Raw genomic sequence first — 23,309 nt, 5'->3', positions numbered from 1 at the left:
TGGTCTGATGTCATAACATTATATTACAGTATATTATGATATTATAATAATGTATATTTATACACACACACACACTTGTTTATTTATATTAAAAAAAATAAAAATCCTGGAAGTAATGAAATAGACCAGACTGGCGACTCAAAGCAGTATAGTTATAATTGTGCAAAATAGCTTAATGTATAACTTTCCATGACTCTATAGTCTCTTATTTTAGTTTATCCACTTGTAAACCTTGCAGATGCCATCAAGAGAACTGAAGCACTCGTATTGTCCTACAGAAGTCACATTACTGAAACACCAAACTTAGACTTCATGCAAATAGAGCAACTAGACAGAATCACAGCAGATTTTAAGGAGACACATGTTTCAATTTTGTATGATGTCATTTTGATGTACAGTACAGCAACAATCCTCTGCCTTTGACACTATGATATGGATGTTTTATCACAGAGAAAAGGCTGTTTTTCATTTCCCTTCTCATCATTCAGAACCAACCCAGATCATATGGAATCCAGACCACTATTCTTTGTCATTTTCTTGTACTTTTTTTATTATTTTTTTGTCTCTTTCTTTAGAATTCATTGACTTCGTCTCAAAATATAGCCTTTGTGTGTGTGTGTGTGTGTGTGTGTGTGTGTGTGTGTGTGTGTGTGTGTGTGTGTGTGTGTGTGTGTGTGTGTGACATTGCATGTTATTTGCATGAGTGTTTTGTGTCACTGTCACTGTTTTGACTCTCACGCTTTCACACTCATGCACACTCATGTTCTAACTCATGCACATCTGATCTTTACACGATGTCAGATCACATTAGATCATTACTGATTGCTACAAGATGCTTAATAGCTTCAATTATTGTTGTTTATCTGCCTGGAATAATTGCACTCTTGTATTTACCTTAACATCTGTTAGCGGCAGCAACTTCAAAACCATGTGTAAAAATGGAGATTTTATCATGGAGCTTTAATCATGTCACATAAACATTCTCACGGTAAATTAGACATTATGATGAAGTGATTGCATCTTCATTAAACATATTATAGTGAGCATAAAGCTCCCAGATGCAAAAGAAAAATAACAAACAGAATTGAATAATAGCTTACACTCAGTTCTTGGTACACATGAAGTAATTTCTTTGTTAATAGGGTCTCCATAGACGTGGGATTATACGTGGAGACGGTACTCTGCCTACTGGATCCAAACGTCCTGGCCTTGTGGAGCGAGGTGATGTGTTTGAGGTGGATGAGGATACAGACCTGGTAGACCAAAACATCTTATCTAAAAATGGTGGTAAACCTTCTAAAACATTCCCAACTGACAAAACAGGCAGCTGGGACGGAAAACCAGAATCTAAACGTCTAGATGAAAACATCACCACTGACAAGCACAAAACAGGCAAACCTTCACCAAAGAAGCCAGTGGATAACATAATTAACAACCTGGATGTTCAGATACCCGAGAAACCTACCGGAAGTATTGTACCTAGTAGTGAAATTCACCTGGAAACCACCTCCAGTCCTGAGGATCGAGAATCCAACTTGTTAAAAGAGGATTTGGGGGTCACCACACAGGCTCCTGTGAGAACAACTACTTGGGAGGGCATCTCAAAAGGAAGAAAAACATTCAAAACTCCAGATATCCCTGTAGGACCTGGCTGGGGATCTGAGGAGCACCCAGGTACCATTATATTTACAGAAAGGCATGGAGATCTTGTGCGTGGCTCTGATGGGAATATGTATCGCATTCAAAGAGGACCCATGGGGCCAGTGGGGCCCCAAGGTGAGCCTGTGAGTATAACTTAAATATATCAGCGTTGTTATTGTTAATTATTTACTAAAACTAAATCTAATTTGAAAACTCATTTTTGGTAATTGCAATAAAACTGAAATGAAATACAAATATTAGATAAACTTGAAAATGAAAATTCAAAATGTTGTCTTGGCAGCTAACTTAAAATAATTTATTTGAAAACTTATTTTTGGTAATTTAGATGAAGCTTTTATCCAAAGCGACTTACAAATGAACAGTAGAAACAATCAGATCAACGAGAACAACAACGGTATACAAGTGCTATGACAAGTCTCAGTTAGTGTAGGACAGAACACGTAGCCAGGGTTTTTTTTTTTTTTTTTTTTTTTTTTTTTTTGGGAATATGATAGAAAAAAAAAAGGTAAGTACTAGTATTAAAGTGCAGGCGAAAAAGATGAGTCTTTAGATGTTTTTTGAAAATGAGTAAAGACTCAGCTGTTCGAATTGAATTTTTGAAGATGAGTATTTAGTTGTTTTTTGGAATTGAGTATAAGTCCGTGAGAGTGATTTTGAACCTCTTTGGGATGGCAACACAAGGCGTCGTTCACTTGCAGAGCGCAAACTTCTGGAGGGTGCAATTTGGCAGCTAACTTAAAATAATTTGACCAAACCTGAAAAAATAATTAATTGATAAATTAATTAAAGCTGAATAGAAAAAAAAGACACAAAGGGCATTAGAAAATAACTAAAACAAACTCAAATTAAAGTCTAAATGTAAAATCTAATTTTAAATGTTAATAAATACTAAAGTACTGTAGTAAATAATTATACAAAGTAACACTAGTATATATATTGCAGAAAGTTTTGGTCTCGTCACATCCTGTTAACACAAAATTATTACTTGAAACAAGTCTGCATCAGAAAAAAATGGACACAATGGCTGATATGAATAGCTGTAGTAGATACATCACACATACACTAATATAAGTAAAACAAGACATGTGCAGATTCTTACACAATAAACAGAATAGGAAACTTCTGCCACAATCTGCAAAATCAGTCTGATGCAAAAAGCACAAGAGGAAAAAATTAAAGAAGGGAATTTTCAGTCCTTTGATGTTGTATATGTATATTTAAGCTGTTTTAAGCTGTACAACATACTGCATATGTCTCACTTCCCATCTTGGCATGATTCATATGGCTCTCAATAATTGGCTGTAGGAGGAACGACCCATCTGTCTCACCTAATCAAAATGCAACATTCACCTGATTTTAAAAGTGATAAGTTCTAACAGAAGTAAACCCAGATGTGGTGCCATCTGGAGGCTTCTGGCTGAGCTCCAGTGGCCCAGGCACTGTAAAAGACCTCCGTTAGATCATGAAGGGTTGATTTATACCAGTAAGCTAAAAACATTAAGGACATACTGCTCTGCCTGAAAGCAAAATGCAGTAGAGGTACAGTAATTAATACCCCCTTTTTTCACATCTCTGTTACTACCATACCTTGCATTTCTGTCTTGGTGGGGGTCAAGCATTTAGTCATATGTTGAATAAGGAACTGAATTTATCATTCCAGGGAGTTAAAGCCTGTTCTGTTTAAAAGCTAAACATTTATATGTGTTTATATACCTCTTAAGTCTAAAATATTGTCCTGTGGTGCAGTGTTGTTATTGTCACCTAAAACAGAAATGATTCAAAATTGTTTCTGTTAACTGAAATAAAGCTGAAATAAAATATAAATGTAAGATGAAAAATCTTAAGCTAAAAAAAGTAGAAATGGTAAGTAATTAAGCTTAAATAAGCTAAATTAAGACTGAGATAAAGTACTAAAATTACTAAAAGCTAAACAGAAAAAAAAGCAAAAGCACAACCAAATTACTAAAACTTACACTAAAATAAAAACTTTAAATATAAAAATAAAAGCTTTTTTTATTATTTTTTATTTTTTATGAATACTACATTGGTATATAAATTGTGATCCAGTAACAATGGTCCAGTATTTAATTTTTTTGAAGCTAGATCAATTGTTTGGCTCAGATGACCAAAAGCTTGTCACAAACCGTTCAGTGCCATTTAGTGATGAATATTTTTACTCTGTGTGAATGCAAAAAAATTGCAAACCAGGTGTCATCCTGCTTTTAGAAGTTTTGTGATGTTAAAAGTTTATGTTTAAATGTGCTTGTATAACTGTAGTCAGAGTGCCACTAAAGTATATGTTTTTACATCTTATTGCTTATTTACATCTTTTTGCGTGCTATAAACCTTTCGTTTTAACTCTGTTAAACAAGCTCACTTTCTGTTAAAAATGAAAGACGTATGTTTTATTTTGGTCACGCTCTGTGGCTTTGTATGTTTAAGGTATTTAATATGCCTTTTACTATGCCTTACTCCTTCTAGGGATGTCCTGGGAGTGATGGCTTTCCAGGAGCCAAAGGTGATAAGGTATGATAATCAGAATCTTTTTTAATGAGAAGTGGACAAGAGCAGTCAGTGTGAATCTCTCATGCTGTCATGGTGAACAAAGGCAAGCCGAGGTCAAAGTGACTCACCCCCACAAGTTCATGGAAAGTTCACGTGTCTGTGGTCATGACCAGCTGACCCCTTGTGTCCTTCTATGACCTTTGTCACTTCAGTTAAGACTGCTCTTATATGTTCAGTCTCCAAAAAGAAGTCCAAATGCCAACAGGGAAGCTTGCAAAGACAATACTGTGCTTTTCAGGATTCTTTAGCTTCTTTTTCACAAAATATTTTTCACAAAAATATTAACTGTGATACCTGTAAAAAAAAAATATTCAGGATTATTTGATGAATAGAGAGCTCAAATCAACAGGAATTAGAAATCTTTTGTAACATTACAAATGTCTTGATCATTTTATTTCATCCTGCTCGCCCTCAACTTTTAAATGGTGTTGTGTTGTAGCCATTTATATTAATTGATATAACAAAAAGACATTTTTCACTTTAGTGGTGAAAGTCATGATAATTGATATAATATTTATCAGTTATCTGGAGGTGTCTAAACTGAACAGATCTACTATGTACAGTGCTGTCTTACAACATGCCTGTTTATACAATGCAGATGTGTGATGGAATTTTGTTTTTCATCCTAACAGTTTTATCAGGTTTGAGATTTGTTTAAGATTGTAAGCATATGTCAGTGTAAAGTTTTTGTGTGTGTGTGTGATTCAGTCTTCCTTATTGTTTTGATTTTGTTTAGGGTTCCATTGGGCTTAAGGGCCGTCCAGGTCGCCGTGGAGTCCCAGGACCTCCTGGGCCACCTGGGCTGCCCACATTCTACCTGTGGAGAAACACACCTGAGGAATGGGCTGCATTTCAGGTAAGTTTTCTCTTTTTTTCAGTTTCTCCATTCTCTGTGCTCCATCCCTGTCTGTGGTCTCTCTGTCTACAACATTAAACTTTATCCCTCATCCCTTTAAAGTGGCTGCTAGTGCACAGCTGTAACTTGTGTAATGGCTCAGATGAGCCGTGATTGAATAAAGATGCCCTCAGAGAAAAAGAGAGCGAGAGGAAGGAATTCTCTCTTGTTGCTGTAATGGGGTGTTTGTTTCCTACAGTCTTTGAACCATCCCTCACTGTACATTGAGCAATCCAGCTGAGGGCAACGACTTTTCTACTCTTAGTGCTGCATGATGTCATAAGTTGTTCCTGTAACTGAAAGGGTGATATTCCCTTTACTCAAACCCAGAGCAAGGTCACCTCAGCACAATCAGTCAGTCTCACCATCCATGTCAGTTTCCAGCTCGGTATCTCTGAATGCATCTGCTCTGATAACTGAAACCTCTGTCCAGCATGGTTTAATTAAAAGCAGCCTGTGACCTCGTAACTCATTTTGGGATATGTGTCCAGTGTGCAGCATGCTGTCTTTGTGAACGCCTTTGTAGTTCACAGGGCAGCTTTTAAGTCTAGAGTCTGGTTGGATGAAAATGGATCAATTAAAGCTTTAGTAAAACCAGAATAGCATGGTTATGGCTTTTGCCTTTATTAAAATGACTCCTCGGAGTAACAGAAAGAAAAGCTTCAATAAGAGACCAGGAATGACAGAAACATATATTTTGAATATAGACTAATTGGTGGGTAGTCTGAATGACTAGTCAATGAAAACTTGAGTGGAAAAATATATTTTTTTTAAAACTTTGTTCACATTATGGTTAGTAAAAGGGGTTTGAGTTGGTTCTTGCCCAAGTATGAACAATCACCGTTTCATTTTTTCCCCAAATTGTTTAACCCTATAGGAATGTGTTGCATTCAAAAAAGGTCTTCAAAGTAAGGTCATTTTTCAGCTTTTTAAAATAATTGTATTTTCTATGCAAATGCACTCCCTTCTAGAATGATTGATTCTTTCCAAATATAGCCATTCAAGTAATCTGGAGCAATTTCCTATACTTTTTCATATCTCAATATATATTGCAGAAAAACAAAATATCAAAATGCAGTTTTTTCCAACATCGTGCTGCTCTATCAATCAAGACAGGGTATACATAATGTATAAATGTTATTTATGATTCATTTTGATTTTTTATAGTTTAAGAGATTGTTACAAAAAAATACAGCATTTATGGCATATAAGAAACAAAAAAATATCTGTCTGCATGCATATGGCTGTATCTGTGAAAGTCGTGACTTATCAAAAAGAGTTGTTATCTGATTGTTTGACAACAAGTTGACCCATCCTTATGACAAATAGAGCAGTTTTGTAGGTTTAACTTAATAAAGTATCAAATAAAGCTTTGATGATAACAATGTGATAAACATGGATAGTCATGTGATGCTCAGTTAAATAATTATGTTTTTCTCTCACTCTCTCCTCCAGCAAACTTCGTTCTTCCAACTTCTTCGTGCAGGTTGGCCTGTAAGTATGCAACACATATTTGTGAAATTTGTTATGTTTCTGAACATGTAATATCACTGACTCTGTTCTGTTTTTGGTGAGCTTGTAGAGAGCGCAAGGTCCGCCTGGTCCGGAAGGAGAGATGGGGAAACCTGGGCTGCAGGTGAGGTTTAATAAGATTTTGATGAGGCTCAGCAACACCTGTGTTATGTAGCGCAGTACTTCCTAAGCTCGGATGACAACACCTGCTCAACTAAATCATGATCTCTATCACTCTCTCTCTCTCTTAACCTTCTCTACTAGGGGCCACCTGGGGAGCCAGGTGAACAAGGACGTCCAGGACGTATGGGAGACATGGTAATATCCTATGGTGCAATGTTGTCATTTTTAGTGATGCTTACTAAGGGAAGCTTCATTTTTATTAGTGGTACTTGCTAAGGCATAACTATTGCTCTTGTAGTGATATTAACCTACTAATTGCACACCAAAATGAAGTGTTGTGTCTTTAAATATAATGTAATCATATTCCCAATAAGAAAATTTGACAATCTGTCAAAACAGCTGTAAATAATGTAATTCATAAATAGACCAATATTTGCTTTTTTTATCAGAGCAAGACATCATATAACCTTAAATTAGTGGCAATTAATTTACTGGGGTTTTTTTGTGTGTGAAAGGGAGACAGTTATCAGCCACACAACTCCACCCATCATTACTGAGATTTAACCACAGATTATTGCGGTTGTCAGATTTAATGTGAAAAAAAGTACAACACATTTGTGCCTCTCAAAAGTCTTGCATCAATCACTGCTGAAATGAGCTTGTTAACATTTTTATGTACCACTATTTGAAGGAGCAGGCAGACAGATGGACTGACGGACAGACAGACAGACAGACAGACAGATAGATGGATGGATGGATGAATTAATATTAACTCATATTAATAAAAACACCCAACTTGGATTCTTTGCCTGCATTTACGTTGCAATACCTGATGCACATTAGATATTTTAACAAATTTGATGAACAAAGAAATTAGTTTTTTCGTAATTTATAATATATATATATTTTTTTTATTAATTTATTAATTTTTATTTTCTGTGTGTTATTCTTGCAGGGTGACCGTGGCCCAAAAGGTGTGATAGGCAGAGCAGGGGTCTTTGGAAAGGATGGAGAAAATGGGCTGGATGGACCTCAGGGGCCTCTGGGGATTCCAGGACCAAAGGTAAAATGATATTAATATAAATGCTACAGTGACATTGACATTTTGAAGGTAGATAAGCAATTCTTTTCAGCATCCTGGCCTGAAAGTGTTTTATTGTGTCATGTTTTCTGATTCTTTTGGTATGTTAACAGTACATTTTTAAACACAGGGTCCTCTAGGCTATAAAGGAGAATCAGGCTCACCTGGAGAGAAAGGAGAGGAGGTAAGATAGTTATGGTGAAGCTAGTAACTAAAATATTATAGATCAAATCCCATGATGTGCCAGGGTTTCTTTTTTTTTTTTTTTTTTTGTTATTTTATTTTTGCCTAAGGACTTACACTTTTCTTGTTGCAGGGTATTGCTGGACCAGAGGGTCCATGTGGAGATATGGGAAAAGGCGGAGAGAAAGTAAGTTATGATTAAATCAATAGTCAATAAATGAGGGCAACTCATGTTTAGAGTATAGGGTGCATTCTTTGAGATGATGGTATATATTGCCATCTAGTGGTCAGGCAAAGAACTACATTATTAAACAGGCACTTAATTTATATATTTTTTGTGAAATTTTATAATCTACAGTTGCAAAATGCTGGGAAAACTGCCTAATAATTGTAAGTGTTTATGAAAATATGTAACCTGTAGTTCACATTTACAGGGTTCAAAAGGAGCACCTGGCTCTCCTGGTCCTGTCGGCCCTCCTGTAAGTTACAGCAACATTAATGAACAGAATGAACACAATAAAAATTCTTTATGCTTTAATTACATCTGGCATTGTTGTTTAAATGTACATAGTTTTATTATTCATAATAACACTATTAACCCTTTTCAGCATCTTGCCTGATTATATTTGAATTCTTCTACAGGGTCCACAAGGAATGAGAGGGATGGAGGGCCCTGAAGGTCATCCAGGGCCAGATGTAAGTGAAAACAAAATAACTATAATGCAATAAAACTTTAAAGGCATCAATTGATTTTTATCTGTTAATGGTAATGTTTGCAGGGGGATGATGGGATGGAGGGACCACCAGGTCTTCCAGGTCCACCAGTAAGTAATACAGAACAGCAGAAATTGATATGATCAATAAATATTAACAAAAGGGGCTGGTCAGCTAAAACTAGTATTCACATCACAGTATACTGTATGCTTCCTTTTTTAAAATGAATTGGGGTTTTTTGGTATTACTGTATACTGTAGTTTTCTTACTTATACAAATTCAAATGTTTGGGGTTGTTAATATTTTTATTTTTATTTTTTGTTACTTTTATACTGTTTTCTATTTTAATATATACTAAAATGTAATTTATTCCTATGATGGCAAAGCTGAATTATCAGCATCATTGCTCCAGTGTTCGGTGTCACATGAACCTTCAGAAATCATTCTAATATATTGATTTGAGGCTCAAGAATCTTATCACAGTTGAAAACAGTTGTGCTGCTTAATAATTTTATCGAAAATGTTTTACTTTTTTTTTTTTTAAGGATTGAACAATTAATGCATCTTTCCAAACCCCAAATTTCTGAATGGTAGTGTATGATTTGTGCATTAAAATAGATCTTATTTAAATATTTGCAGGGAGCTCCTGGTTGGACAGGTGTGGTTGGTGCCCAGGGGCCTAATGGCTCTCGTGTAAGTGTTCCTCATATTTGTTCCACTCTATTTGTCAGTTTGTAGTATGTTGTTACATACTAATAATTTCTGTTTTATTTTCTAGGGGGAGCCTGGACCTCCAGGACCTGTTGGTCTTCGGGGGCCACAGGTATGGTATTTATTATTTGGGACATTGTAAAGTTATTGATAAATGACCTCTACATAACCTATACGTAATTATTAGGGTCCCCAGGGATTAGAGGGACATATTGGGCCTCCAGGATCAAGGAGCCTACAGGTGAATATTTGTTCCACTATAATGAATCTAACTGATTGAATAAAGAGATGGTAGTCAGGGATTGGATCATTTGAGGTTATGTTATTTCACATAGATATCTGCATACTAATATACAGCATGTATACTAACTAGCCCATGACAGACTCAAACAGTTTACTTCTTGATCATGATCCATATTATTGTATTCATATGCTTTTCCACTAGGGACTGTCAGGCCGGGAAGGTTTACCAGGTCCCAAAGGAGAACCTGTAAGCACTCTTTTCTCATAGAGTGAAGAATGTATCTTTAAATTGCTTTGATCTTCTTACACATTAAATATTAAGACTTCATGCTGTTCAGTATCACAAGATATTTAATATGAACACATACTCTAGTGTTCAAAAGTATGTGGTCAGTAAGATTTTTTAAATGTTTTTGAAATAAGTCTCTTATGCCCAAAGCTGCATATGTTTGATCAATAATAAAGTAAAAACAGTAATATTATGAAATATTATTGCAATTACTACTGTTTTCTATTTTCTATTTAATTAATTTCCGATGTCAAAGTTGAATTTGTAGTATCCATTACTCCAGTATTCAACTGAAAACAGTTGTGGTGTTTAATATTTTTGTGGAAACCATTATGCATTATTTATTTCCAGATACTTTGATGTATAATGTTTTTTAAAGCATTTATTTTCAGAAAAACTTACATAACAACATTATGTAACATTATAAATTTTTATACTCTTTTGATCAATTTAATGCATCCTTGCTGAATAAAATTATTAATTAAAAAAAAATTACTGACCCCAAACTTTTGAACGATAATGTACAGTACCTTCTTATCCCTGTTCATTTACAGGGACCTGCCGGGCCAGTGGGCCTTAGAGGGGAGCCAGGATTCGAAGGATTAATGGTAAAAGCCCAGTTCAGTCTAAAGAGTTTTTTTTTCCTAATGAGAAAGCTCAACTGTAGTTCATACCACATAGCCAAAAAAAAAAAAAAATCCCAATGTTGTTTTTTTTGTTTTTTGTTTTTGATAACTGTGTCTTTCAAATTTAACCAATGTCATTTCCTATATCTCTCATGTACTGGTTAATTAGTTTGTTTTTTCTTCATTTTTCTTTAGGGTGTATCAGGAACACAAGGTCCAAAAGGTTTTACTGGTATCAAAGTAAGCTCATGCCATCTCTATTTTTACATGTCTTGACTAAAGAGTTTTCATTTAGGCTTTAATGGCTTTACTGTCTTTTAAGGTAACAGAGGACCTGATGGAGACCGGGGAGACATTGGACCTAAAGGAAACAAAGTAAACATACAACTATGAATTAGTTTAGAGTATATATAGTGTCTACATTTTAGCTCAAGATGATGTAATAGGTTGCTATTCTCATGATAACAGATGTCACTTGTTGAAAATTGTATTTTCCTCTCAGGGTGTTAGAGGAGCCCCAGGGGTACAAGGCATTCAAGGTGAGCAGGGACCAACAGGCTTTCCTGGTTTCTCAGGCATAAGAGGCCTGCCAGGGCCACAAGGGATCCAGGTATGAGTTACATTAATATTGCTTCACTAATATACTAAAATAGACTTGCCTCACTAATATACTAAAATAGACTAACTCAACATCCTTACACAGGGAGAGGATGGAGAAGCTGGTCCGCATGGCAAAGTGGGAAAGGAGGGGCCAAAGGTCAGAGTTGCCCTGTATTACATGCATTAATATTTTTAGTGTCTCAAATGGAGTGTAATATTCTCCAATGTGAAATGTCCATCTTGATTTTACTAAAGGGAAGCAAAGGTCCTGAAGGCCTCTCTGGAAAGCCTGGTCATAGAGGCCTAAAGGTAATACACTTCATGGTATATTGTCATATAATATGGTTCTAAGCTTTAAGATATTATAAACAGATCTTTTCAACTAGTTGTGCTGTGTGATATTGATTCGAATAAAGTCTCGATACATGTCTAATTTTCAGGGTCGAACAGGGCAGAGGGGTCACACGGGCATGCCTGGACTTCCTGTAAGTGTTCATACACAAAAACTGGGACTAATGTCAATCTTTGTGTAGAATGTTGATGATGTCAGTGTTGATGGTGTTCATTGCAGGGTTTACCTGGCCCGTCTGGACCTGTTGGAGCTGAAGGAAAGCCTGGTACACAGGTTCCCATTCTATATTCTAATACCATGAACCATGTAAAAAAGATATCGCTGATGCATTTCTACATCAATTAAATATAAATATGTAATAATAAGATAGAAGGGTATTGTGCAAAAACATTTAGAAACATTAGAATATTATGGCGTCTAATTCTAGATTTAAATGAAAGTTTAAATTGATTCTCATTGCGCTTTCTTGTGCTCCAGGGACTGCAAGGCCTTGTGGGTAATGCAGGAAATAAAGGACTAATGGTGGGTTCAGCTCTCTTAAAAAAGAATAGCCCACCTCCCAATTGTTTAAAAATCTATATTGTTTTTATTAAAGGGATACTCCATCCTAAAATGAAAATTTTGTCATTAATCACTTACCCCCATGTCGTTCCAAACCCATAAAAGCTTTGTTCGTCTTCTGAACACAATTTTTTGGATGAAAACCGGGAGGACTGTGACTGTCCCGTAGACTCCCAAGTAAATAATAGTGTCAAGGTCCATAAAAGGTATGAAAGTCGTTGTCAGAATACTCCATCTGCCATCAGACGTGCAATCTGGGTTATATGAAGCAACGGGAACACTTTTTATAAGCGAAGAAAACAAATATAAGACTTTATTCAAAAATTCCTTTGTCAACAGTCTCCTCTGTATCTCTCCATATCACCGTATGCTATGTATGCTCTTCTGTATCATCTGCGCCACAAGTATGCATTGTTTCTACGTGTATTTAGCTTTGATTTAAAAGAAGACAGCGCGCGGATGATACAGAATTTTCATATTGGGGTGGAGTATCCCTTTAATTCATTAATGTAGTATTTAGCTACTAGGCTGAATCTAAGCTAGGCTGTTTTATTTAGCTATCACTGCTAAGTTTTCATATCAAGCACCTCTAACTGACTTTATTTACTATTAATGAGCCATTTTTGGCAGTGAAAGGAGCTCTATAATGCAGATTGTTGTCATGAAACCATGAGACTGAGCTCCCGGTGCAGAGCCAATAAAAAATGATGATCACATTTTATAGAGGATGGGCTATGCCTTTTATGTTTCATAAAGAGGTTATACAAACAAAGACAGACTTTCCAGGAATTTAGTGGGCACCAGTGTTTTTGCGCAGCCTGTGAAAGTTTAATTTGCACCCTACCAGCCATAAATGACTCTAGTAAAATGCAGTAGGTGAGAAGATTAATGGTCAGTGGTGGCAGCAGAAAACACTGGTTCACACATGAACACACAGGCTTTTAAGGTCTTGGATGGTTTCTCAAACCTCAGGGACTGCAAGGTATTCCTGGAGAACGTGGTCAGGATGGACCCCCAGGATCTATGGTGAGTTTTCTTCTCTATTCATGTGTTCAACACACATCTTTAAAATAACTTCAAAGTTTATTAGTCAGCTGTGCCTGAAGCCGAATATCTTATTCATAAGCACAAGAATAATGACTATCAGTATATTTGAAAAATTTCTTCTGCTTGCAGATAGACACCCTCCTGACCCCCATGCTGAAATTACTTATCGGACTTGCCAATGTTATTACCTACAGTACCTAGATTTAGAAAAGAAAAATAAATTGAATCCATATTACATATTATTTTTCATCATATTGAATTTGTTACACTGTGCATCCAAATCAGGACATATGCTGTTAAATTTTCATAATTTATTCTTGGCACATCAGCTTTTCAATATCCGGCTGAAAATGGTTGTTCTTGAGTTGAGGGTGTTGAAGTTGTGTACGTGTTCTCAATTTTTTATTTGTATTTTTTTTTTAGCATTGCATTTCTATGTACATAATGCAGATGATTACACTCACACACATTCTACTCTTCTTCTCTCACACAAAAGTAGAGCTCATGCATATTGAGATCAAAGCTTATTTAGGTATTTCAATCAGTCATTGTTTGGTTTAACTTGTCTTGTAAGTATGCTTTGAAGTCTGTCTTACAAGCTTGAATCCTGTAAAGCAGCTACTGTTGTGTCTGAGCCGATTAACTCAACTCTTGACCCCATGCTATGGTATGCAGTCATACAAGGTTCAACAAAGGGCTATCGAGTGGTATCAAGATTGAGTTTTATGACAGAATATGGCAGTATTAATCTTAATGTATATCAAAAGTAGTTTTTGTGCTTTTGTAAAGTGTTAGTGAATCATCATTAAACTAATACTTTTATTCTCATTAAATTGATCAAAAGTGACAGTAATGACTTACATTTATACAAAAAATAAACAAAATAAGTGATTTTATTTGAACTTTCTGTTCATCAAAGAATCCTGAAGAAAATGTCAGTTTCCACAAAATATTAAGCAGCAAAATACAAAAGTAATGGAGTAATGACTGTTGAAAATTCAGGTTTGTCATCAAATGAATAAATTACATTTTAAAAAATATTCAAATAGAAAATGTTTTACTGTATTTTTTTTATTGTTTACCTTATATTCGCATGTAGTTGTACGCAGGTGATACATTTTGCCTATTCAATGAGCTTTTTATGATTAGAGAGGTTATAGAGAAATGTAATTAGACTAATATCACTTCAGCAACTTAACCATAAAAAACAATGCATAGTGATCTGTTTGTGAATTGTTAAATCTATACTGATGATTTTGTTTTGACTGACAGGGTCCACCTGGACGAGAGGGGCCTATGGGCAGTCCAGGACCACCAGGAGAGAGGGTATGTTTATGAAATGTTTTATTTGTTTGCTCTTATATACAGTAGTTCAGTGGTTCTCAGCCACATTCCTGGAGGACCCCCATCACTGCACATTTTGCATGTATCCTCAATCAAACACACCTGATTCAGGTCACCTGCTCATTAGTAGAGACTCACAGACTTGAAATGGGTGTGTCAGACAAACGAGACACGCAAAAAGTGCAGTGTTGGGGTCCTCCAGGAATGTGGTTGAGAACCACTGCAGTAGTTCATGGAATCAAGCTGCTGATTTTCAGGATGTTTTGGCATGTGTGCTTATTTCTCTCAGGGTTTCCCTGGAAAGACAGGAGCAATGGGACCGCAGGGCCCTGTTGGCATGTATGTAAGTGACCCCTCTACAGAGCTTTTATAGAGAGAGAGGGAGCAGGATGAGGATAATAATGTTTAAAGGGATACTCCACCCCAAAATTAAAATTTTGTCATTAATCACTTACCCCCATGTCGTTCCAAACCCGTAAAAGCTCCATTTGTCCTCGGAACACAAAACGGTCTCCTCTGTGTCTCTCCATATCACCGTATGCTGTGTATGCTCTTTTGTGCCATCCGCGCCACAAGGATGAGCTGTTTTATTTCAAATCAAAGCTAAATACACGTAGAAGCAGCGCATCCTTGTGGCGCGGATGACACAGAAGAACATACACAGCATATGCTGATATGGAGAGACACAGAGGAGATCGTTGACAAAGGAATTATTGAATAAAGTTGTTATTTTTGTTTTCTTCGCTTACAAAAAGTGTCCCCGTCGCTTCATATAACCCAGATTGCACGTCTGATGGCAGATGGAGTATTCTGGCGACAACTTTGATACCTTTTATGGACCTTGACACTGCTATTTACTTGGCAGTCTAGGGGCAGTCTCAAGCCTCCAGGTTTTCATCCAAAATATCTTAAATTGTGTTCCCGAAGACGAACGGAGCTTTAATGGGTTTGGAACAACATGGGGGTAAGTGATTAATGACAAAATTTTCATTTTGGAGTGGAGTATCCCTTTAAGGTTGATGTTTTGACATAGCCAGCTCACTCTGTCGTATTCTCTTAAGGTTTTCCAGGAAACGTGGGTATGAGAGGAAGACTGGGCCACACTGGAAACAGAGTAAAGACAAATTACACTTTAACCATCCTACATTAACAGTGATAATGTCATTATATTATGGTGTTGTACATTGCAGTTATAATGTTGAAGCTCACCTACAGATAAAGGCTCCATTCTTATCGTATGTGTGCAAAGTCTGCATAGGCCACTGAATTTTAAGGCAACATCCTAACCAATATGGAACCTCATACTGTAAATGACTGCATCCAGGGATTCCCTTATCCATTATAATGCTGGAACAACCTTCCTATTAGGATGATGACTAAAAATCTAGACAGCTCACTTGGGTTTAGAGCAGAGCCACACTGTTTTTAGCCTTTATAATAGTAACTTTAGGTTTTCTTATAGGGAGAGCCAGGCCTAAGAGGGCCTCCTGGACCAACTGGGAAGTCTGGACCAACAGTAAGTGTGTGTGAGGGATCAAGTACAAACACTGGGATCTAAAGCCAATCATTTTTATTTCAAATTTTGTGAATCTTTATTTCTTCAATTCTATGGATAAATATAGTTTGGTTTCCACTGCTGTGACACTGTCATTTGCATGTTGTGATGATGACTTATATTCCCAAACTTTGTGTGTGTTATTTAGGGTCCCCCTGGTCCAGTAGGAGAAAAGGGCCCACCAGGACCCCAGGTGCAGTATATACCGTTTCTCAAGAAAATATAAGATCTTGACCTTACTAGTTCAGTGGAGTTTATTCCTCATAAAGCAGTGCTGAAATATAAAGTGCTTCATTTATTTCCTTCAACTGTAAACCATGGGTTACATCTCTGCAGGGCCGTCAAGGAGATTCTGGGCATCAGGGAACAGATGGGCCATGTGTGAGCACACAATCAGCTCTCTCATTTACATTATATCTCTATTTGGCTGATCATTTCTAAACACTTATTTGTTCTAAACAATTGTCTACTATAGGGTCCTCCAGGACTTCAGGGGGTCAGTGGGGTCATTGGAAAACCAGGAACCCGTGGAAGTATAGGACCCCCAGGGGACCCTGGGCCAAACGGGCCCCCGGGGATTCCAGTAAGTGATTCTCCCTACTTTACTTGAAAGGACATGAAGGACATTGAAGAATATTAAGTTAAGTGCTGCAAATCTGTCTTCAGGGTCCGCAGGGTGCAAATGGACTGCCAGGTATAGATGGGGATAAGGGAGAAAAGGTGATTGAAGTGATTTATGAGATTTAGAGAATCACAAATTGTGCTTCCTTATGAAATCACTGAAAGTTTCTATAATTGCACAGGGAATGATGGGTCCTTCTGGTGATGATGGGCCGCTCGGACTGGAAGGGCAACAGGTTAGATTGGCATGGATCTGCAAAACTATTTGGACTTGGTTCAATACAGAACAACAAACTAAAGCAACTAGAGGACATGCATTACAGAGATTTTACCATGGTTATGTGATATTTTAATGAACTAGAATAAAATTACTGTTACATACAACATTGTTATAGCTTTTAGAAATTGGTGGCAACAGAGATGTGATGAAAGCTCTCTGACCTCTGCAGGGTCCATCTGGTCCGTCAGGTTTGGAGGGGCCTCCTGGAAGGAAAGGTGATAAGGTACGGTGAAATAATTATTAAATTATATTTGCTTGACAAAGTAACAATTATACAGGATTTTTTTTACCTATCTTTTTTTTTTTAATACAATGTCATTTTTGTACTGGCAGGGGGACAGAGGTCCCTTTGGAAAACCTGGTCTTCAAGGACCAAAGGGAGACATTGGCCCTCCAGGTGCTAAAGGTCTAATGGGTCAACCAGGCCCAGCAGGCAGTGAGGTGTGGAGATCAATTTCTTAATGTCAGCACAACTGTGATTTAACAATTTAACCCTAAAGTCATCTGTTTCAAATGCAGTCGGTCTCACTGTCACTGTAAGAGCAATATTGGTGTATTTCTTCTAATGAAGGCGATGCTGGTCCAGTTGGAGTTTTTGGTGATCCCGGCCCTAAAGGAGAGAAGGTCATTTATCATTCACAGCTTGTGTCATTTCACAAGGAGAAATGCTATTGTACTATATTTCTTTTTTTTTTTCCTCAGGGTGATATAGGCCTGCAAGGATTTACCGGTTTAGAGGGACCATGGGGAGAAGTGGGGGAGCAGGGAGAGAGGGGGCTCAAGGGAGACAAGGGGCAAATCGGACTACAGGTAAGTGCAAATCAGAATTTCACGTTATGTATTTGTTTATGTAACATCTTATTTAGCCTGATATTTTTTATCATATGCACTACAGTTCAAAGGTTTGGGTTCAGAAACGATGCGTTAAGTTTATCAAAAGTGATAAAGTGGTAAAAATGTAAAGACATTTTATAATGTTACAAAAGTTGTTATTTAAAATAAATGCAATTCATCAATGAATCCTGAAAATGTATCATGGTTGCCACAAAAATATTAAACAGCACACCTGTTTTTAACATATTACTGTTTTGGTGTATATTTGATCACATAAATTCAGCCTTGGTGAGCATAAGATACTTAAGAGCATAAAAGAAAAATCTTACCAACCCCGAAGTTTTCAATGGTAATGCAGGTATTTTTCTAATTTAAACACTAAAATACATAGTATCTTGTCAGCACTTGTTTGTGTCAGTTTTGTTGCATCTGTTTGTGATTGTGTGCGAATGCTGACTGTTTTTATGTTAGGGTGAGTCAGGCCTCATGGGTGGTGTTGGACCTCCTGGCCTAAAAGGTGTAGAGGTGAGTGTTGGCCTGAGAATGAATGACCCCTGTATTCATGCGTGATATGGCCGCAAAGTTGACATTATTAATAAACAGTTCCCGTTTTCTTATGTTTTAGGGAGTACCAGGCCATCCAGGATTGGTGGGGCCAGATGGACCTCCAGGAAGCAAGGTAGCATGTTTGATTGTTCACTTAGAGAATCTTTGGATTATTTGTTTTTATGGTCTAAAATTAAGCTTTTCTTTTAGGGGAAGGTTGGGCCAAGTGGTTTACTTGGTGAGCCAGGAGATGCTGGACCTGAGGTTCTGATCCACTTGAAAACATAATACTGTATATATGCATAATATGTAACGTGTTTTTTACATTGGATTAAAATTCTTTGGAAGTGAAAAGAATTGTTGTGTTATTGTTGTTTTCATTATTCATATCTGTGCTTCAGGGAATTGCAGGTCCCAAAGGCGTGCGAGGTGATGCAGGAAAAGCCGGGACACAGGTAAAGATCATTTCTTTGCATTCATATTCCTCCCCCAGATAATCTGTTCTTGATGGTTTATTCTTATGGGATCTCTTGGGAAAATCGGGAAACAACAAATTATTTTTTATCTCAAGTGTAACTCATTAATTTTCATATCTTGGCCTACAGGGAGGTGTTGGCTCAGTAGGTCCCCAAGGTCTTTTGGGCCCTAAAGGTCTCCCAGGGCCTGAAGGGGAGAAAGGAGACTCAGGAGATAAAGGAGAACCAGGGGTGGAGGTGAGTTTGTAATGAACTTCACTAAGATGGAAACTCTTGATTGCTTCCTTTTAAATTGCCTGTAAATCCACTACATGTTCATTTCTTTCCTTGGGGCCAGACGGCCTTCAAGGCATTCAAGGACCACCGGGACTGCCTGGTTTGGAGGTATAAACCATTAAAACCCAGAATATTGCACGAGATGGTGTGCCGATTTGGGCTTGTCTGTGTATATAAATGTAGTACTTGTTATTGAATAACCCAATTATATAATTTCAAATCTACTCTGTTAGGGTCTACAAGGTGAGGCAGGGGTACATGGCTCACCAGGTCTGCCAGGAGCTCAGGTCAGTGCCCAGTGAGATAAAATATTTACAGCAAAGAGACAAAAATTGGTTTACCTTATCTTAATTCTGCTTTTGTTTCAACTCTGCTGAATCATCAGGGCCCTAAATGAGTTTTGATTGTTGCAGGGCAGTGTGGGTAACCCAGGACCTGAAGGAAGAGAAGGCATGAAAGGAGAGAAGGTAAGGTCACAAATGTTCTTTTCTATGTCTTAATCCTTGTCTGCTATCTAAAATAAATGGTTCTTCCTCTATGCCTTTGTCCTTTTCTGTCAAATATGAGAACTGTGTTTGAGAATACAGATTATCTGCAGTTTCATTTTAAATTTGAATTTGCTTCTTGGTGCATTTTTAGGGAGGTCAAGGCAAGGATGGAGCATCTGGAAAAATGGGTCACATTGGACGGAGGGTAAGATGAGATATGCCCTTTTAGTATCCTCTTAGACTATTAAATGTTTCCAAATCTCTAAGTTAAAGAAGTGTAGCGACATTATTGTGTCATGAAAGCTTATTTTAGACTCTGATGTCATGTATGTCATAATTCCGGACAAACATTTGGAACATAGTGGTGATTATGATTGATAAATTGATTTTTTTGTTGGTGGTTTATACCTAAAGGGTAAAAGAGGCAAAGCAGGGTTGAGGGGGACCAGAGGACCAAGAGGAGAAAAGGTCAGAGTTCAGAGATGAGGTCAACGATGACAACATGGCATTTAAATACATGACGAGTTTAATTTTTAAATTCCATGGCTTGAATTGGACATAAAGTATTATGGATTTCCTTCTTGGCTTCTCCTTGTCCAATAGGGAGAGAGGGGAGATGTAGGAGAGAAAGGAATCCCTGGATGGGGAGGAAGTATGGTAAGCTTGTTACGCTTGATATGCCTGGTCAGAACAATCAATATCAAAGTTATCACATATTTTGAAATTAAATAACAATGTGGGAATTAATAAACTGGGAAACTTTTAACACAGTTCGAAATTATAATCATGCATTGATTAAACCTTTGTATGCTTGACAGGGAATCCAAGGGCTGAGAGGAGAGCCTGGGGAGCATGGATTCAAAGGAGCAGAGGTGCTTTTAAAGTTCTACTCAGACAGGATTCCTTTTTTGCAGATGCCTTAGAAATACATTATTAATATTGATACCTTAACTTGTCTATAACAGGGTGAGAAAGGAGATCAGGGACCACTTGGTCCACCGGGGAAAGATGGCTTGAAGGTATAATGTATATCAAGCACATCCATTGAGTCTGCAGTGTACCCTATTCCGTTCTCTTAGACAAGTATTTATTTGTTTTTTTTTAGGGGAGTATGGGGCCTCTTGGTCCTTTGGGACCCCCAGGACCAAAGGGGGATCAGGTGAGGTCAAAATATCTCATTGAACAGATATTCTTTTGCTTACTGCCTTCACCATACATACCTGTACATACCTGTATATATATCGCAGCACTGTCAATGTTGATGAATCTTTATGATTAATCTTTTCCTTCACTTGCTTTGGTTAAAATCATCTTCTGAATAATTAAATATAAAATGTGTGTACTTTTCCTCAAGGGAAATATTGGTCCTGCTGGGCCTAGAGGGGCACCTGGAATACCTGGACTACCGGTGATTATATATTTTTTTTTTTTTTTTTTTTTTTAAGGTTTCAGCATTTAAACTAATAGCAAGCTGTACCTATTACACCGTAGCCCAATGTGCATTAACACATCTGCTGCAGATGCATTTACATGTGCTCTGTCCTTTAAAGATATGAAACCATTGTTAATTCATTTTTAATGACAGTGGAGTGCCTTATCGCAACCACAGCCTGTGTTTTTTTTTTTTTTGTTTTTTTTGGAAAGAGCATGAAGATCATTTATAATTACATTCTCTTTTATCTCTTCTGCAGGGCTTGTTTGGAGACAAGGTATGAAATTTAATTTTCAAAGCTTCTTTTAGTCAGGTTAAAAGGAAATGTTGCAGATCAATCAAAATAAAAATACATCAAATAATTTTATATTCACGTTAATATAAATTAAGATTTTAATTAGTTATCAAATATCTCTTTTTCACTTTAATCCTAGGGACCTAAGGGTTTTCAGGGGAATCCTGGACCCCCTGGAAGGAGGGGCTTGCCAGTAAGTTGGCACCTTTACATTTTTTGTAACAATATGAAAACTAATTCCTTTCTTTATTAATTACATTTTTTATCTTAGGGTCCACCAGGGCCACCAGGGCCTGCTGGCGTTTCTGTGAACCTGACCCTGACCCAGATCAAGGCAATTTTTTTTTTGTTTGTTTGTTTGTTTGTTTGTTTGTTTGTTTTTAGCTTAGTGGCCCTTTTACTCTGATTTGCTGTGCTGATCATTAAATACCAAGCATCCCATGATTATGGTCACACTGAATAAATTTGAATGAATAGAGTCAACATTTTGTGTATAGATATCATGGCAGAACTAAAATATGTGCTATTATCTTCAGCAAACTGCAGTGGCAGAGCATTACCAAATCTAACTTTCTTATTCTTGGACCCTCAATAAAATGTAGATCACAAAAAGGCAAATCAATTTGTACTACTTTTTATTCTCCAATAGGACCTGATGTACAGTTCAGACAAGCCCAATTACCCTCTGATTCAGACAATGTTGGACTCTCTGTACCATGACCTCCGGCTGCTGGTGGACCCTCCGGATGGCAGCAAGCAGCACCCAGCATCTACCTGTCTGGAGCTGTGGCTGTGCCATCCCAACTACACCAGCGGTCAGAGTCCTATCTTTCAACTTTTCTATTTTTCAAAGACATTTATCCCTTTGTGCAATCATTGAGAAATCTTTGCATTAAGATTAAGTAATTGTGCTTATGGAGTTTAAAAAAGCTTTTGAAACACATACACTTAGTTATATTGACCCCATTTAAACCTGGTATTAAAAATAATCTGTTAAATAACGACTTTTGTAACTTTTGCAGGATTCTACTACATTGACCCAAACCAAGGCAGTCCGTTAGATGCTCTTTTGGCCTACTGTAACTTCTCAGAGCCAGGAGCAGAGACCTGCCTTCACCCCAGAGATGCACATGTAATGTTCTACTTAATACCTCACCACTGTGTTTCTGTAATGTCAAAGAACATCAATAACTTATTATCGCTCTTCCAATTTCCGCAGCTTCCCATAAGTACTTGGCTGAATGACTCAGGGAATAACAGCAAGTTCTACTGGTTAAGTTCACTGGAGGGAGGTTTTAAAGTAAGTATTACTGTTTGTCTATAGAATTTTTTACTTCCTATCGGATCAAAGTGTGTGCTATTGACAAGAGATGGGCTGACTGTGGGATAGTTGACCTAAAATGAAAATTCACAGGATTTGTAGACTTAGATACTTATAAACTGATGTATTCACTTTAGAAGTTGACCGTTTACTTTTATGGTACTTTTTTGTGTTTTTCGGGCCTTAACAGCTCCATTTACTAGCCATTTTTGTTGTATGGAAAACAAACAAACAAAATGATAATGGAATTATTTACATTTTGCTGAACTGTCCCTTTAATGCTTTAACGTCTTTAATTCATTGTCCAGGTTAATCGCCACTAATAATGCTGCTCTTATTACCCATAATGTTTTATGTTCAGTTTCAAGCCATGATGTTGCACACAGTAAACTGTCCTTCAGTATTGCCATCAAAACCCATCTGTCTGTCTTTGGTCAGTTTGAGTATCCAGCCCTCAGTGTGGTTCAGCTGCGGTTTCTACGACTCCAGAGCAACAGAGCAGAACAGAGAGTGAGGTACTCCTGTTACCCTGGACACCGACTGGGCCAGACACAGCGACAGGTCCAGTTCCTCACAGACGCTATGAAGCAGAGCTATATAGGAGAAGTGCAGGATTGTGTGGTATGTGGATTTTAACAGCACTAGTAATTCAAATGTGTATTTTTATCACATTTTTG

The 23,309-nt window shown here is 37.2% G+C and overlaps 1 protein-coding gene across 1 annotated transcript in view; it reads left to right on the top strand.

The window, feature by feature from the left end:
* The window catches only part of LOC109062265 (collagen alpha-1(I) chain-like), a 50,098-nt gene that overhangs the window by 25,324 nt on the left and 1,465 nt on the right, over positions 1-23,309 (top strand). Inside the window, exons 7-67 of the mRNA XM_042778829.1 lie at positions 1,143-1,784; positions 4,144-4,188; positions 4,964-5,083; positions 6,578-6,616; positions 6,705-6,758; positions 6,899-6,952; positions 7,713-7,820; positions 7,969-8,022; positions 8,155-8,208; positions 8,456-8,500; positions 8,664-8,717; positions 8,801-8,845; positions 9,375-9,428; positions 9,514-9,558; positions 9,634-9,687; positions 9,892-9,936; positions 10,533-10,586; positions 10,800-10,844; positions 10,926-10,979; positions 11,107-11,214; positions 11,308-11,361; positions 11,460-11,513; positions 11,645-11,689; positions 11,776-11,829; positions 12,034-12,078; positions 13,090-13,143; positions 14,437-14,490; positions 14,798-14,851; positions 15,569-15,622; positions 15,971-16,024; positions 16,212-16,256; positions 16,400-16,444; positions 16,539-16,646; positions 16,730-16,783; positions 16,867-16,920; positions 17,134-17,187; positions 17,298-17,405; positions 17,535-17,588; positions 17,667-17,774; positions 18,270-18,323; positions 18,424-18,477; positions 18,555-18,608; positions 18,746-18,799; positions 18,950-19,057; positions 19,151-19,204; positions 19,330-19,383; positions 19,510-19,563; positions 19,736-19,789; positions 19,999-20,052; positions 20,188-20,241; positions 20,403-20,456; positions 20,550-20,603; positions 20,690-20,743; positions 20,939-20,992; positions 21,276-21,293; positions 21,451-21,504; positions 21,583-21,645; positions 21,961-22,126; positions 22,334-22,443; positions 22,531-22,611; positions 23,071-23,253. Coding sequence (XP_042634763.1) covers positions 1,143-1,784; positions 4,144-4,188; positions 4,964-5,083; positions 6,578-6,616; positions 6,705-6,758; positions 6,899-6,952; positions 7,713-7,820; positions 7,969-8,022; positions 8,155-8,208; positions 8,456-8,500; positions 8,664-8,717; positions 8,801-8,845; positions 9,375-9,428; positions 9,514-9,558; positions 9,634-9,687; positions 9,892-9,936; positions 10,533-10,586; positions 10,800-10,844; positions 10,926-10,979; positions 11,107-11,214; positions 11,308-11,361; positions 11,460-11,513; positions 11,645-11,689; positions 11,776-11,829; positions 12,034-12,078; positions 13,090-13,143; positions 14,437-14,490; positions 14,798-14,851; positions 15,569-15,622; positions 15,971-16,024; positions 16,212-16,256; positions 16,400-16,444; positions 16,539-16,646; positions 16,730-16,783; positions 16,867-16,920; positions 17,134-17,187; positions 17,298-17,405; positions 17,535-17,588; positions 17,667-17,774; positions 18,270-18,323; positions 18,424-18,477; positions 18,555-18,608; positions 18,746-18,799; positions 18,950-19,057; positions 19,151-19,204; positions 19,330-19,383; positions 19,510-19,563; positions 19,736-19,789; positions 19,999-20,052; positions 20,188-20,241; positions 20,403-20,456; positions 20,550-20,603; positions 20,690-20,743; positions 20,939-20,992; positions 21,276-21,293; positions 21,451-21,504; positions 21,583-21,645; positions 21,961-22,126; positions 22,334-22,443; positions 22,531-22,611; positions 23,071-23,253 — 4,464 coding nt within the window. The remainder of the gene's footprint in view (positions 1-1,142; positions 1,785-4,143; positions 4,189-4,963; positions 5,084-6,577; positions 6,617-6,704; positions 6,759-6,898; positions 6,953-7,712; positions 7,821-7,968; positions 8,023-8,154; positions 8,209-8,455; positions 8,501-8,663; positions 8,718-8,800; positions 8,846-9,374; positions 9,429-9,513; positions 9,559-9,633; positions 9,688-9,891; positions 9,937-10,532; positions 10,587-10,799; positions 10,845-10,925; positions 10,980-11,106; positions 11,215-11,307; positions 11,362-11,459; positions 11,514-11,644; positions 11,690-11,775; positions 11,830-12,033; positions 12,079-13,089; positions 13,144-14,436; positions 14,491-14,797; positions 14,852-15,568; positions 15,623-15,970; positions 16,025-16,211; positions 16,257-16,399; positions 16,445-16,538; positions 16,647-16,729; positions 16,784-16,866; positions 16,921-17,133; positions 17,188-17,297; positions 17,406-17,534; positions 17,589-17,666; positions 17,775-18,269; positions 18,324-18,423; positions 18,478-18,554; positions 18,609-18,745; positions 18,800-18,949; positions 19,058-19,150; positions 19,205-19,329; positions 19,384-19,509; positions 19,564-19,735; positions 19,790-19,998; positions 20,053-20,187; positions 20,242-20,402; positions 20,457-20,549; positions 20,604-20,689; positions 20,744-20,938; positions 20,993-21,275; positions 21,294-21,450; positions 21,505-21,582; positions 21,646-21,960; positions 22,127-22,333; positions 22,444-22,530; positions 22,612-23,070; positions 23,254-23,309) is intronic.

The sequence above is a fragment of the Cyprinus carpio genome, chromosome A21, assembly GCF_018340385.1.
Source record: "Cyprinus carpio isolate SPL01 chromosome A21, ASM1834038v1, whole genome shotgun sequence".
NCBI classification, from domain to species: Eukaryota; Metazoa; Chordata; class Actinopteri; order Cypriniformes; family Cyprinidae; genus Cyprinus; species Cyprinus carpio.
This window is presented reverse-complemented; position numbering and strand designations above follow the sequence as displayed.